The sequence below is a fragment of the Mastigoproctus giganteus genome, chromosome 10 (assembly GCF_048544385.1).
Source record: "Mastigoproctus giganteus isolate SK-2022 chromosome 10, ASM4854438v1, whole genome shotgun sequence".
In the NCBI taxonomy this organism is placed as follows: domain Eukaryota; kingdom Metazoa; phylum Arthropoda; class Arachnida; order Uropygi; family Thelyphonidae; genus Mastigoproctus; species Mastigoproctus giganteus.
This window is the reverse complement of record NC_143584.1, coordinates 181,384,482-181,401,847: the sequence shown is the minus strand read 5'-3', so window position 1 is coordinate 181,401,847 and position 17,366 is coordinate 181,384,482. Positions and strand designations below refer to the sequence as shown.

The following is a 17,366-nucleotide window of genomic DNA, read 5'->3' as shown; positions in this document are numbered from 1 at the left end:
CATGCTGGCAAAATTCCAGTTTATCATTAACAATAACAAAATCCCACAGGCTGTTGTAGCAGCCTGCTTACAGACCATAGAAAACATGTCTGACTGTACAAAGTACCCCAGGTTTTTTTCACTTTTCATGATATTGAGTATGGTAACACCCAGTTGATATGTATATCTGGTATCACAGCTACCAAGTATACTTTGCATTCATTAATTTTAAACACGTCTCAGCCCATCTACCTAATTCATCCAGGTCTTCTCAGAGTAGCACACCCTGATTACTGTCATTAACCAGCCTGCCCACCTTTGTATCATCAGCAAATTTAGGAATTAAACACAACATGCCTTCTCAATATTTTTAATAAATATTAAAAACAGTAAAAAGACAAGCACCTAACCCTGAAAGATTTCACTAATAACATGTCCATGAAAAAGAGTAATGTCCATTAATACCAATCTCTGTCTTCTCCCACTCAACCATCCCTTTATCAATAGCAGTAACTTACACCTAATGTCAACACTGCTCCAGTTTGTACAGCAGTTGTTCACATGGAACAGTATCAAAAGCTTTACTGAAATATAAGTATATGCTGTCAAAATTATCAGATGATGTGATTGCTGTATAATTGCATTCCTGTCACGATGATCTTGAATTATTCCTTTAACCACTGATTCCATTATTTTCCTTAGCACAAAGTCAAACTTACTGGTTTGTAATTATACATTTCACCCGCTGATCCCCCTTTGCAAATAGGAGAGACATCTGCACAGCTCCAGTCAGTAGGGATCTCCCCTGAATGCTGCTCTCATAATTACGTCTAAAGTGTGCTTACTTCATTTGCTGCTTCTTTTAATATAATTCAAGATTCTGCTAGCCATGGCTGCCTTATTTATTTTTAGCTTCAAAAATTTCTCTTCCACCTTCCTCTGAGTTATAAAATCTTTTATCTCTCAGTTAGGATTAGGTATACTCCTGGCATCCCAAACCCTAGAAACTTCTTAGTGTGAATGTAGAGGCAAAATATTTTTTCTTTGTCAACAACTTGAACAGGATAATCAATAGTTATTCCATTCATAACCAGTGGCCTGATGTAGTTCATCCCTTTCTTTATAGCATTAACATAAAGCAAAGAATTCTTTGCTACTTTTTCCATTCTTAACCAAAGACTTCTTGTAATCTGCCTTGGCATGCTTACTTCATACTTAAATGTGGCTTAGTAAATTGATTGCAGACTAGTTTATACTTACTGTAGGCTTCTGTTTTCCCTGATAATTTGTAATAATTCTATGCATTTTCTTCTCTACCACTAGTCTCATCTGTTTGTCTGACATCCATTTAGGTCTGCACCTTGAACAAATGAATAAAAAGCTTAATAGCTTCTATGACTAATTTCCAGAAAACTTATCACTTGCATTTGTTAACATTAGCTGCTCCATTGAAAAGAACGTTTGTTTAAGATGTTCAAGAGCATTGCAATAACCTTTATGAAAGCAAAATCCTATCTCTTTGCCCTTGACAGTAATTATTATATATAACTACAACTGTTAGTAATGTGGTGCCACCAAACAGCTATTTCAGCAACTGGGACCTCATCAGCAGGAAGGTAGGCACCTCATACAGCATCTGATAACCCAGTGATGATGCCAATAAGTACCAAAACAGCAGTCTGTGGCAAGGGAAGACACCACATTACTAATAAGTAACATTATACTTCCCTCTTTAAAGTGTTACTTATCTTTTTGTCACCAAAAAGTGTTACTTTTTGGTGACAGCTTCAGAATTTGAGAGATCAACATTTTACATATATAGTAGACTGTCATTTTTGCCTGTTCTATAAAAAAGGTAGATGAATAAATAAAATAAGGCTGCAACAGGCCAGGAATAGAATGCATCATTATCAGGGAGTGGAGGGGGGGGGGAATATTGCAGGGACAAACTTGTGGATTCTCTGCAGCATCACTCCAAAACTGGATGGATGTGCATTCTCTAGTTTTGCAGGCAAAGGTAGAGAAAGCCAACATGAGAACTACGGCAAACTTTGGGAAACTTACCCACAGTTTTTCCCTGCATTCTCAGCAAACAGACTGTGCGTGTTATTGGTAGTGGCAGTAAAAGTCATTTTTTCCTATTTTAAAACAGCGGGAAGGGGGAGGATAAACATCCTAAGACTGGGGCAGTCGGGAGGGTGTACCCATAAGTAAATTTCAGCCACGAAAACACTCATGAACCCCAATAATCTGCTTTTAATAACGAGAAAAAACTAATCAATACACTGTTATTGACTTTTACTTCCACTACCATAACACACACTGTTTGTTTACTGAGATTGTGGTAGCGGCAAACCAGTTTCTCCGGGTAAGTTTCCCGAAGTTTGTGGTAGTTCTTGTGTTGGCTTTCTTTACCTTAGCCATTTTGCCTTGTGCAATGTTTCTTGGCATTACCTTAATAAACAATGCTTCAAGCCAGCAGCTATAGTATACAAATGTGCCAATCTAAAATTGTTCTGCCCATAATACAGCATGTGCACCACAAGATTCAATGTTCAGTTTTTATATGGACACAGTCATTAAACTGTCATAGCATTATGTGATTTACCCATGAAATAATGATGTGTTTTCTAAAAATCATAATTTGTTACTGTACACTAGATAGTTCTACTTTCATAAACTCAATATCAACACATGCTCTACTTTTCACATGAATGCACAAGTGAAGATTTCTTTGGTTAGCACTGGGACGTTTGCTTTTGTGTGTGTTTTAGCCTTTCTTCCAAGAGTAATTATCATAGTGTTGCTTTTATATTACAATCATTTTCATAACAAAAACTGGCTAAAAACAATTCTGAAGAAGATGACAACAAAGATGATTTTTAGTGCAACTAGACAAATTTGTATTGTAAATCAAGTACTATAAATTTTGTTTCAATCAGACTGTATATAAGTTTCGAAGATTGCACCTGCAGTTCAAGCAAACTTGTTTCAAGATGGCGGAATGAAATAATGGGTGTACTCTCACTCTCTCCAACCCCCAAAGTATTGTAAATTTGGTTTATAAACAGAATTTTACAAACCAAATGTTTAAATTAAAATATAGTGCTGTTGCAGCAACATTTTAGTTATGGATATTTTCAATAGTGAAGTTCTGGTTAATTTATCTGGCTACTTATTATTTTAATACTTTGATACAATTATTATTATTTTTTTTTAATGTGAAGAATATAAAATGCCTACTCTTGCAATCTTGCCCATTTGGTATCTATGAGATAAATCTTTTTGCTAAACATTTTGCTAAACTTTTCAGATTACAGGAAGCTTAATGCTTGAGAACTTTTACTACTTCACCCCATCTAACACTAGGAAATTATTTACCTTCTGGATACTTGTTTGGCAAGCACACTATAGCCACTGCAGCTTATGTGTCACTAAACATCCATAACACACACTACTTGTTTGGTTTGCAGGTCAACAAATGTTTGGTGATAAATATGGTACTGCATATATTCCTTCCTTTGTGGTAGAAGCCCTGTTTTAATTCTAGCTTTGAATATGACCTATTTTTGCTATTTGTTCTTGCTCTCTTTTTCTCTCTCATCAATTCCCTTCATTTGACTTATAGCATCACTTGGTTATAATCTTTATAAACATGTGAATCTGAAATTTTCTATTCTGATAACGAGCATTTGTAATTCAATTCTTGAATCATCAGAATAATAACAACTCTACCTGGTTTGTTTGCAACATACTGTCAAATATTACTTCATCATAGCAATCATGTAATTACCAATAAGCCATGTGTTTGTTAACAAATCTAAAAGCAGGATTCCCTGTGTGTGAAACTTCTTTGGTGGTTAAAACAACTAAAGCCCAGATGTTTGGACACTAAAGAGCTATAAAACAGGCAGGCAAAATAAGAACTCAAAATAGACATGTATATTTTCATTTTATGAATGGAATTGTCCATCTTGTGTATAAATTTTCTATTTGTATTACTGCTTTGAGGTTTTACTGAAAAACCCATACATTATTTCTCACATATCGATGAGAAAAACACTTTAAGACAAAAAAAAAAAAACAAAAAAACAGACTTTTATTTTTTTTTTCAAATAATATGAAAATAGGCATTTATGACATTCTTCCTGATCATCAGCTTTAGCTGTAACTATTGACTGGATCAAAGTTATAAACCTCCTGATTTATTTATTTATACTAATTGGCATATATCTATGCCAATAACTGATGCAGGATATGTGCATGGAGCCATTATCTGAATGATAATGGTTACATGCTGACAGATAATTAAATTTTCAGTTTAACTATTTGTGTTACTAAATGCTTGCAGAACCTTTTATGCCTGTGACCTGTGTCCATAGGCAGTTCACTGTAAATGAAAGATTAAGCATATATGTTTAATTTATCAGTAATTTTCAGATCTTCCATGATTAGGTTACTGGAGCAATATTCAGAGTTTTTGTTAGCCATTTCTTGATCTGTTCACCCAAACTTGTCACCCATTTACATACAAATATTACTAGCATATACATAACATTACTTAAACATATAAATGCCGCCGTAGCCGAATGGTCAGGCGCGCAAGTGCATAAGTACACGTGCCTTGAGTGACTCGGGTTCAAGCCCGTGATTGCTGAATACGGTGCTGTTTATTGTATTTTCTCTACCTTGTGAACTCCTCTGACCATTTGGTCATCCCGGAGTATAAACAGAAGATTTATTTATTTATTTTTATATATTAATTGGTCATGAATTTAATTTCATTGGGTTTCTGTTCCTTAATTTTGTAGATAAATAAACTATAGCGCTCAAGAGATTACAAATTCAATAATTCTGAGAACCATAAAATGCCACTGCAGATAGTGAAATATTCATTCATAGGGGAGGGTGGTTCCCTTTCTGAATTCAACACTCACTGAGAACATTATGTCTAGGTATCTACTGATGAAGGGAAATTAATAATTCTGATGGCCAATCTAGGTAATGGTATTCTCACTGAAAATAAACAGGAATGAAGAATTTGTCGAGCATGGGCATAATTATGACAGTTCATGATTGCTTTACAATATGAGATATATAATTTTTTTTTTTTTTTTGGTAGTTGTTGGTGCATAGGCTTCTGTGGCCATAATGCACCTCCCAAGGTTTTTTGCAGTACTTTGATCCAAGCCCGAGGCGGGAATCAAACCCGCGACCTTTGGGTTGCCAGGCAGGCACTTTACCCATCCAGCTAGCCCGGTCGGCGAGATATATAATGCTTTTCAATATAAATTCCAGTTTGCATTATGACTATATACAAAAATTATGCATTTGCATTACTTGTATGTTAATAAACATGTTTTAGCAAGTTAATTAAATAAGTTTAAACACGTGTTTAAGCATTTAATTTTTGATAAATAGTGCCTTATGTAATGTAATTCAGGAAGGAACTATGTTGGATTTACTGTTACCTTGTATGGTGTACAGACTTCTTTAAAGAAATAAACACTAAGCACAAAAATAAATGAGATGTTAAATAAATTAATATTAAAAATATGTTTTATATTTTACTATAGTTAATGAGGTCTGGCTCTTTTTTAATTCAAGTTTTACTATAGCTAATGAGGTCTGGTGTCACCTTTATCTGCTTCCTGAATGACGTTGTTGTCTTTCCAGAATTTCTGAAGGCTCATTAACTGTTGTGTATTCATGTTGGGACATGTTCATTTCACTTCATTTGTCTATATAATTTGTCCATTTCTTCCTTAAATTTATATACATCCTCACTTCCACAACAACAGACATAAGTTTGTTCCAACAAATAAGGCTGAAAGTAAATTTTCACACATCTATCCTGCAACCATTCTTTTACAATTTAAATTTATGTTCCCCTTGTATGCTATATGAGAAAAATTAAGCAGTGTCGTATGTGCTATGCAGTGTATAACATCAGATGTGTTACACATTGCATATTTTCTATTATCTGTAAAGAATTATAAATTTTCAGATTCTTCCTTTTTTGATATAAAATATTTATAATGCCAGTTAAACAGAAACAAGTATCACTGTTCAATAATATGCCAACAGATATATGATTCTGGCAATACTTAAGATATCATTTAAATCTGTATGATTTTTGTGTTATGGCTAAAAAAATAAAGCTGAACTTCTAAAATGATTTTACCTGAAATAACACCAGTTTTGTACAAATAAATAAAGATTACAGAAATAAAATTTAATAAGAAATTCTGAATTTGGGGAAAAATATAATTTCATTTAAGCAATAAAGCAGACTAATAATTTAAAAAACAACAACAAAAAAAAACTAGATAATATAAGTTCTTGTAAAGATTTAATAAAATTTACTGTTAACTTACTGTTTTTGGTTTTTTTTTCGATTGAGTTATCCTTTTGACAGCTTTATTTTGCACTTTTTTGGGAGAGTTACGAAACTGTTTTGTACCACGTTTAAAAGATTCCATCATCACATCAGGAAGATTCTGAAAACAAAAGCCAAGTCCAGTCACTTTTTTGTTATTTGGGAAATTATACAGAAAAACAAATATAGCAATCAGTGGATTAGGTGAAAAAACAAAGAATCATGGCCAACTTAAGTTAAGGGTACCATACTGCATTTGTCCCTGACAAATTTTTTCCAGCTATTTTCCAATTAGCAGGGATAACTATAAGGTTTTGTTATTAGGAAAGGAATCCTGCCATAAAAACTTCATTACAATCATTGCTGATAAATTGAAATGCATAATCTATTCTAAATTCAAGAACTCATGGGTTTTGTTGTTCAGGCTTTCAGGTTATAACTAGAATAGCAAGTCATCCAAAATGCATAGTACTCCACAATAACTATGAGAGATTTGCAATGTTGCTTTCATTGAATGAGATGGCACTTATCACAGCAGTATAATAAAGTTTGCCAGAATGACAAAGTACCTTATTATGAGACTGCACTGTAATGCTGCATCAAACATGGTAGTTAATAATTATTTCAAAAGAAATCATTGTTGCAATCAGTAACACAAAACAAGAATGAAGTCTCTACAATAAAAAAATTATAATTTTAAAGAGGTACTGTAGCTCTCATCTTATGGATTACCAACTGTGTTTTGCAATTGGCTCTCCAGTTTTCTCTTTGATTGCTCACTGCGGATGATAGATGGCTTTCTGTCGTCTAACTTTTCCACTATGTTGGTATTCCCCAATATTCAGTTCTTTCTCCTGCTCTTTTCCTCTTGTATATTATTAACGACCCTCTTCTGCTGATCGGAAATGCTATCCATAATTTTGTTGATGATAGCACAATACATTCCACCTTCCAATTTGAGAAACCGTGATAGGCACACACTGCTAAACTTTTTGAATATCCAACATCAATTTCTTAAATGACAATCTACAGATAATTCACCAATGGGGCAAAGAAAACTTAGTTAACTTCAATTCTTCTAAACTCAGTCCTACCTCATTTCTTGCAAGAAAGAATGTACTGTCCCCTATGCTCATCTTCAATGATAATGAGATTTCTAGACAAGATCACATATCTCTATCAGGGATAACACTGACTTCTAATCACTCTTGGCATAAGCAAATTACAAATGTTGTTTACCCAGAACCAAAAAACTGTTTCCTTTTTTTCCCCCTAGGCATTACTTTTCTTCTAAACAACTACTAACCATGTACAAATTCCAAATCCACACTAATGCAATGTAGTTCTCACATCTGGGGATGTTGCCCCAAAAATTTCTTTAATCTTCTAGTCTAGAAGATTGAAATTGAATTCAATCTCTTCTCTTCTTTTGAACAGTCTAGATTCTAGACTCTATTCAAAATAAGGCAGTCAGAATATTAAATGGCCTATGTTTTCCAAAGTTTCTGCACTTTGTTTCATAGGCATTCAGTTTCTGCTGTGCCTTTTTTATAGAAACTTCCATAAGTACTGTTCTTCTGAATCGGCATCTGTAATTCCATCAGTCTTCGAAACCACTCTAAACACGTGCTCCAACCAGTCAACATCCATTCACCATCCAACTACAAACATACAGAACTTTCTCTTCCTGATTTACCCCTCCATTCTCTGGAACAGCCTTCCGTCACATTTATTTCGGAAAACATTATGATCTACAGAAATTCCAGTTAAATGTTAACAAGTATCTTCTGTCTTTTCAACCTTGCACAGTACTACTCATGCATGGTACTAAGTGCCTATTGTTAGTTACTAATACCTTTCATGTTTGGAGTTTTCCTAAAAAAAATAAATAGTTTACTGTCTAAAAATCATTGTGTTCTACTTGATTTGATCTCTTTGTATTCCATTTTGTTTTAAATATAAACAGTTTCATAACTGTTTTCTTTTTTTATCATATTTGTGTCCTAATACAATTTAAATTAACACATTTGTTGGACTGTGAATAAATTTCCTTTTCTTTTTTTTATGATCTATGACTTGTAAATATTTACATATAATTATATTCTATAATTTGAACTTTTCAGTAATTTAGCCTACCCTTCCTAACTGTTTAGTCCAAATTAGTGAAGTTCTACTCTACTGTCACAGGAACTCTCTCACTAAGTACTATTTCCATTCCTCCTTACCACCAACCAACACACACATTTTCCAAATATCCACAAAGATTACATTTCGTTCACACAAAGTTTTGATTCAACTATTTTATTTTTTGTTTCTTACAAGTTTATTTTTAAGAAACTGAACAATATAACATATTCATAACAATATGGTAAAAATTATCTTTTTCATACATTCATTGAAATAATGTAAAATATTGGTATACAGATCTAATATAATTTGCACTTTATCTAATACACATAAACATTCAATAAATTCCTGAGAAACACATAAAAAATAATAGTTTTCTTTAAACATAAAATGTATTTAAATGATTATTTTCGATACAGATAAAGCATTTGCTGACTTTGTATTGGTAGTTAGTTTTCAAAATAAGAGATGAAAATACTCAAAAGTCTAAACCTTTCATTGTATAACAAAATTGGCAGGTACAGTTAATAAAGTGGATATAAAAAAGATGAAAAATTTTTTTTTGAAATGCAATGTAATGTTTTATATCCACTTCATACATAAGCATTAGAGGAATAAAGTTCATCATCTAAAAATAAACAGAATAAATGCAAAAATATGGAGGACATTTAAGGAAACAAGCATATCTTCATTTAAAATAAAAATATAATAAATAAAAAAATAAAGTCTGAATTAATGTTTCTTAAAGAACTTATCCCAGTTTCTTTTCAGACAACTGTCCTGACTATGCACTTCATATAATGCATGTTCCATTGCTGCAATACAATTCTGAATAGTTTCATCAACACTGAAACTGCACACATAACGTTTATATGCCTCAAATCCAAGTAAAGCAGAATGGAAATCTGGGGTTGACAATTTCTCAATGTCAAATTCGCTCTTGCTATTCTTATTGTTATCAATTTTGGGTGGCTGTAAACCTGTAACTTTGGCACAAATTTCTTCAACACTCTGAACACCACATGTGGCCAGATTGCTATCACATTCAACAAAATCTTCAAATGAAATTTCATGGTCAGTATTCATGGCTTCCCAATTATTTAGTGTGTCATTTTCAGGACCATCAATTTCAAGGATAGCATCAATTTGTGTGGTAAATGCAGCTTTCTTGAAGCAGTGTTTGATTGTTTCTTGTTTGACTCCATTCCATGCTGATGATATAAAATGCACTGCATCCAAAACATTCAGTTCTAATGATTTGCTATTTTCCATATCTGAGAGAGCTTTCTGAAGAAGCTGCTTACGATACATAAACTTAAAGGTACGAACAATACCAAGATCAAGTGGCTGAAGTTCACTGGTACAACTGGGAGGGAAAAAATGCACTTTGATGTTTTTTAAATAAGACATATCTGCAAGGTGTGCTGTACAATTATCAACAAACAGAAGAACTATACGATTTTCTTGCTTCATTTTATCATCCAACCACTGCAAATAGCTTTTGAAAATTTCAGGGGTAATCCACGATTGGGGGTTATTAGCATATTTATATGGAAGGGTGTTTACATTTCTGAAACACTCTGGTTGTTTGTGCTTCCCAATAACAAGAGGTGGTAATTTTTCACTTCCATCTGAATTTGCTCCCAACAGAATAGTTAGCCTTTCCTCACTTCTTTCACCTCCAAGGCATGGTTCACTGCGGAATGAAACAACTTTGTCAGGTAGCAAGTTAAAAAATAACCCAGTCTCATCCACACTGAAAATATTTTTTGGCTCATACCCTTCCAACAATGGTGGTAACTGTTCTGTTTTCCAGTGCTCCACACTTACTGGATCTACATAGCTTTGTTTGTACACAACACCATGGCGATTTTTAAATCTATTTATCCATCCATTTGATGCTACAAAGTTATTTATTCCGAGCTGAGTCGCAATGAAGATAGCTTTTTCTCGCAATATTGTTCCATTTACAGGAATGTTTGAGCCTTTTGCTTGCTTGAACCACAACAGTAATGCCCTTTCCATTTCCTCATAGGGGGATGACTTAGCAACTTTACGGATTTTAGCACTAAATCCACACTTTGCTGCATTTTCTTCGATTGACTTACTACTTGCTACAATAGTATTTAAAGTTGATGGTGCAAGATTTAAAGTCTTTGCTATATCCACTCGTTTCACATTCGGGTTTTTTCTAACAATGTTTAAAATATGAAGTTTTTCGTTAAGAGATAAAACTTTCCTTTTGGTATGCATACTTAGTTATACATTACCGTACATACATCTACATAATCAGAGTAGGGTTTGACATACTGCAGTCCAGAAATGACTGCGTTTTTTGTCAAATTTTACAATAAAAAGATCTTTTTCTGTACACATTCCGCTATTACAAATCCGGATTGAGGAAAGCAATAGTAATAAACGTAATGAAATATATTTAGATATATATTCTGCCTCGTGAAAATCCTTATAAATAAAGAAAACAAAAAATGGAACTGAAGTTTTCACTGTATTTCTCCCCAAGACTCCTCAAGACATTTCGCATTCCTCCAACTGGACTTGACAGCAAATTTTCAGTTCCTTTTTGATTAAGAAAAGAAAGAAACTTACTGATCACTATTAAAATTTCTCATACTCCGAAATCCACAATCGACGACAAAAAGAACTTCATACAATATAACAACATTATAATTAGAATCACAATCCTAAACAATTCGACATCATATCGCAATAAAATTACTGACAACTTCTCCAATGTGAATCAATGTACGCAATGTGACTAAGAGAGAGCTCCCCCTAAAGCATAAATTTCTCATTACTAAAATTAGTAATTAATTTTATAGATAAGTTGAGGCTATGTTTTTTTTTTTTTTTGGTAGTTATTGGCGCATCGGCTTCTGTGGCCATAGTGCACCTCCCAAGGTTTTTTGCAGTACTTTGATCCAAGCCCGAGGCGGGATTCGAACCCGCGACCTTTGGGTTGCCAGGCAGGCGCTTTACCCACCCGGCTAGCCCGGTCGGCTTGAGGCTATGTAATGAAGCCTTTGTGCGATCAAAACTTAGTACTGTATGTGCATGGGTGAACCAGTAAAGCAACTAAGGCAACGAGGCGTCAGTATATTGTGTCTGCAAACTGTGCGTATTCAGTGGTTTATTTGCCAGCTTGCTTAACGAAAAACCTGAGGTTCGGGAAACAAAACTATGCAACCCTCGATTGAATCAGACTAGCTCAGCCACGTTGTGCAGAACGCCCAAAAATATTCCTCGGTTCATTGTCGGGATCCGAACCAGGCCTTTTTTCAGTCATTTTGTAGGGAGGACAGCGACTAAATACACTGGGTTGTGAGAAGAATCTGGAGCGGAAAAAGACTAGATGGAAGAAAAATTGACCATCTGTGTCGAGTATATCTTATTGTGCTATTAATTTAATATTGATTTAATTTTAATGACAAGTTTAGCATTAGTAGGGCATATGATGCAAGAAAGCAAGCTTATATAGCATCAGTCAAAAAAACAAAAAAAAAAAAACACCCTTCCCATTTCACCCATCCATTCAATCCAAATGTTTGTCTAGTTCTGCCTTGAACTTATTTAAGTTGCTGACCTCCACTACAACAGAAGGAAGTTTGTTCTACCGGCTGGCTAAAGGCGAATTTCCGCACATCTATTCTACAATTGTCTTTCCTCAATTTGAATTTATGCACCCTCAGGTGAGTAATCTGTGACAGAGGAAGAATTCAATTAGCATTGAGCTTGCTCAATCCATCCAATTCCTTGTACACCTCAATTAGATCAACTCGCAGGTGCATAATCTTCAGAAGCTGCAATTTGCATAAAAATAAGCCTTTCTTGGTAACACCAAGCCTTTGTTTCCATCACCAATCTCGTTGCCCTTCTCTGTACTGGTTTCAAATAAATTGGTACCATAAAACTTTAGCTGCCATTTATTCAGTGATACACTGCTTGATAAAATTAACAGAACACGTATAAAACGTGATGTCACTCGTGTCGCTTGTGATGAAACGAGACAAAATTAGGTGAAGTGGTGGTGTACCATATAATAACACTGAAAGGAGGATAAAGGGAGAAACTTCGGACAGGTATAAGGGACATTTATAAGGGTGTATAAGAATTACCAAAAGATTATACTACAGAAGTCGATACAAGATGCTCGGAAATATGATCACATGACATCAATACGGCGAATGATCCCCTCCAACGGCTAAGCAGGCCAGACAGCGGTGAACCATGCTCCACATAAGAATGCATTTGTGTTACACAGAATCGTACAGAGTCTGTGGCAACGAATCCCATTCTTCCACGAGCAGAGACGTGAGCTAATCAAGTAACCGAAGAGTTGGATGTCTGCGTGCAATGTGACGCCCAAGAGCGTTCCACACGTGTTCGATCGGATTTAAGTCTGGTGATCGTGCTGACCAGCAGTCGTTGGATACCATCGGTTTCAAGAAATTCATCCAACACCTGAACTCTATGTGCAGTGGTGTCGTCACGCATGAAAAGAAAATCTGGGCCACCCGCACACATAAAAAGTCGCACATAGTGTTCTGGGTACTTCTGCTCAGGTGCCCCTACCAAAAATATGAAGAGAAGTGCGGCAATAATCGTTATTCTGCCCCACACCAGAACATCATCTCCACCGTAAGTCCCTTTCTCTGATGTTGAAGAGATGGTACCGCATTCCTCATTGTCTTCAGATGAAATGACATCTAGAATCTGTTTGCAGACTAAAACGTGACTCATGAGAGACATGTTCATGGTACCAGTTTTGATGAGATAACGGTGATTTGGTGTTAATGGGATGAAAACAACCGGTTTCCTTGAGTAGAGACCACTTGAATTGAGCCTTCTGGACACATTGTGGTTGGAATGTTTTGCCTGTGGCCGCAGCAACCTCAAGAGACATTGGATGACAGGACATCGTAAGGTTCCTTACTGCTATTAGAGCCAGACACAGAGCTATTCTCGTTGACTTAGACCCTAGCGGCCTTGGTCAGCTCTTTTTTTTTTAATGGTTCCTGTATACTGAAACTGCTTCCATAGTATCGAAGTATGGAAGCAGTTTCATACTACTGAAACTGCTTCCATAGAACCTTTAAACCAACGTGCCACTTCCGCCTGCGACCGCCTGGCTTCAAATTTTCGAACGGCCCGCCACCCTATAGAATCATTTAAACGACGATGACTTGCCATCCTGAGTACTGGATATGTGGCTGTCCCACTTAGCAAGCCAAAAAATGGGAATGAAGTGATGCGATGCAAGCCCATCGTTTTATATGCACGAATAATATGAATTTACAAATTTACAAGCATAATCCAGCAATTTACAAACATAATACATATTAGCATTAGCATTAGCATTAGCATTAGTAGAGGCATTTGATGCAAGAAAGCAAGCTTATGCAGCATCAGTCAAAAAAAAAAAAAAAACCACTTCCACTTCACCCCTCTATTCGTGCAAAATATCTGTCCAGCTGAGCCTTAAACTTATTTAGGCTATCAACTTCCACGACAAGGGATGGAAGTCTGTTCCACCAACCAACCACCCGCTGGCTAAAGGCAAATTTCCGCACGTCTACCCTACATCTGTCTTTCCTCAATTTGAATTTATGCCCTCTCAGGTGATTATTCTGAGCGAGAGTAAGAATCCCATCAGCATTGAGCATGCTCAAACCATTCAACACTTTATACACATCTATCAGATCACCTCGCTGGTGCCTAGTCTCCAGACGCTGTAATTTGCAAAACGTAAGCCTTTCTTCGTAAGAGCACCCCTTTGTTCCATTCACTAATCTTGTTGCCCTTCTCTGTGCCCGTTCCAGCAGCTCTACATCCTTCTTGAAATGAGGCCTCCAGACCTGTATACAGTACTCTAGGTGTGGCCTGACCATTGCCTTATACAAGGGAATAATCACCTCCTTATCCCTGCTAGAAAAATTGCTATATATCATTGACAATACACCGTGAGCTACTCTTGCAGCCCGTCTGCACTGCTCAGAGAACTTCATATTTGCCTGCACAACCACCCCCAAGTCCCTTTCATTCTCTACCACTGTCAGTGTAGTACCACAGAGTTGATACGTTGCTCTGGGGTTGTTGATTCCCATGTGTAGTACTTTACATTTGCCAATGTTAAACTCCATTTGCCACCTCTCAGCCCATCTGCTCAACCTTTCCAGATCCTGTTGCAGCAGCATAGCGTCAGTGGTGTCCTTGACAACCCTGCCTACCTTTGTATCGTCTGCAAACTTCGACATTAAGGTTGATATACCCTCATCAATATCGTTTATGAATACAGAAAACAATAATGGACCCAACACTGAGCCCTGAGGGACTCCAATAATAACATTAGTCCACGACGAGCAGTGTCCATTGATTACTACCCCCTGTCTTCTCCCCCTCAGCCACCCCTTTATCCACAGCAGCAATATGCCTCCAATGCCACACTGCTCCAATTTGTGCAGCAGTCTTCCATGTGCAACAGTATCAAAAGCCTTTCTGAGATCCAAGTATATAATATCAAAGTTATTCCCTGCATCCAGTTCTTTTGTGACTGCATCATAGTATCCAATCAAATTGGTCAGGGAAAACTTCCCCTTAACAAAACCATGCTGTGTCCGAGCTATAGCTGAAGTCTTGTCTAAATGATCCTGCAGTGCTTCTTTAACTAGTGCCTCCATTAATTTTCCTGGAACAGAAGTTAAACTCACAGGTCTATAATTACTTGTATCAGCCTTTGATCCTCCTTTGTGAATTGGGGTGACATTTGCACATCTCCAGTCTGTGGTACCTCCCCTGAGTCTAAGGAAGCTCTCATAATTATGGCTAAGGGTTTGCTTACTTCCTTTGCTGCCTCCTTTAATATAACTGGATAGATCCCATCCACCCCGGGTGCCTTTCTTGTGTTTATCTTCAAAAATTTCTCCTCCACTTTACTCTCAGTTATTACAAGATTCTCTAGCTTACTGCTAGAGTTGAATACACCTCTGGCTTTCCCCTCACTAAATAACTCCTCATGTGTGAATGTCGATGCAAAATATTCATTTAGTTTGTTAGCTACCTGAGCAGGATCATCAAGAGTTGACCCATCGATATCAAGTGGACCAATCTGATTCATCCCCTTCCTTCTAGAGTTTACATAAGTAAAGAACTCTTTGCTGTTTTTCTTTGCATCCCTTGCCAAAGATTTGTAGTAATCTGCCTTCGCCTGCCTAACCTCCTTTGTAATTTGGTTACAGATCAACTTGTATCTATCATAGGCTTCTGTGTCATGTGTTAATTTGTATGTATCCCATGCATATTTCTTCTCTGCCATATGCCTCATCAGTTCATCTGACATCCATTTTGGCCTAAACCTTGAACAATATTTCTTAGTTGGTATGTAAAGCCTAGTAGCTTCCAAGATTAATTCTTTGAATGCTTCCCATTTTGCATTTGCTGTTGGTAACATCATCAGTTGGTCCCACTGTATAGAATTTAAATACTGTCTCAGTCCATCGTAGTCGCCTTTACGAAAGCAATAACCCTTCCCTTTACCCCTAATGGTAGTTACCTCTTTGAGTAAATCCCACTTCAGCACACTGTGATCACTCCCACCTAGTGGTTCATTTATCTGCAGATTCTTAATGCATGAAGAATCACTGCTGATAATCAAATCAAAAGTATTCTTCCCTCTAGTTGCCTCCTGAACATGCTGATGTAGAAAACAATCATCCAATAAATCCACAAAAGCCTTGCTAGTGTGTGAGTGACCAGCCCCCAAATTCCAGTCAATATCTGGGAAATTAAAATCTCCCATTATAAGACTCTCTGATTTACTGGCCCACTCTATTTCCCTGTACAGTATCTTATTATACTCATTAGGCCTATAGCACACTCCTACTCTCAATTTTGATCTCCCAATGTTTATGTCACACCAAACTGACTCGGCACTGCACTGTCCAGCGATGTTCACTGGCTTCACTTCCGTGGATTTTATGTATTTCTTAACTAATAGCATAACCCCTCCTCCCTTCCTATCCAGTCTATCCTTTCTGTAGACGTTGTACTCCCCAAATTCCAGTTCTGCATTCCTTATATCTGTGTGACACCATGTCTCTGATATCCCAACAATATCTGCCTTTGATGTTTTGAGCAATACCTCAAATTCATCAAATGTATTTACTAAACTCCTAGCATTGGCGTACACGCAAGTATACATGCACCTATTTCTATTCTTAGCTACCCTAACACAACCCATGTGTTTACTTGTACCGCAATGACTCCCGGCAGTCTCTGAAATATCCTGCATCTTGTTTTTCAGGCTTCTGCTCATTCCAATAGAAGCAGTGCAAGAATCTCTTTCACCTCTGCCAGTGGCTACTGTTAATCTATTCGTCTTTGTCTCCCCCCAAGCTAGCAGTTTTCCGACCCACCTAACACTGCCTCGATAGCATCAGCAAATATTCTTGCACCCTTTCTATTTAAGTGTATCCCATCCCTGTAGAAGCAATCTCTCCTGTTAACAAGTACAGTCCAGGCTGAAAAAAAATTCTACCCCTTGAGCCTTGCGCAATCTTTCCAGAGCCGAATATATGGGTATACTCTATATCAGAAATTACCGGCTGACCGTAAAATAATAATTTAGTTTTGGTTTAGTAGTAGATGTGTATGGTATCTTATGTAGCATGGCACCTGAACGTCAGTTAAACTCATCCTTGGTACATTGTGATGAATACAGAGCTCTGTTAATGGCCAGAAGTGTGTGTGTGTGTGTGTGTGTGTAGGAATCTATAATAGTAGTAAAATATATATATATCAAATTATTATATTAGGGCCATCTGTAATTTCTTGCATATACGCGTTTATTTATTATGTCTGTAAATTG

At 36.3% G+C, this 17,366-nt stretch overlaps 1 protein-coding gene across 1 annotated transcript in view; it reads right to left on the bottom strand.

Moving 5' to 3' along the window:
• The window catches only part of LOC150079592 (nucleolar MIF4G domain-containing protein 1-like), an 86,116-nt gene extending 74,893 nt beyond the window's left edge, over positions 1-11,223 (bottom strand). The window contains exons 1-2 of the mRNA XM_090382350.1: positions 11,093-11,223; positions 6,357-6,479 (exon numbers count right to left, since the gene is read on the bottom strand). Of these exons, the coding sequence (XP_090238476.1) occupies positions 6,357-6,464 (108 nt within the window). The 5' untranslated portion in view covers positions 6,465-6,479; positions 11,093-11,223. The remainder of the gene's footprint in view (positions 1-6,356; positions 6,480-11,092) is intronic.
• Between the last annotated feature and the right edge of the window lie 6,143 nt (positions 11,224-17,366).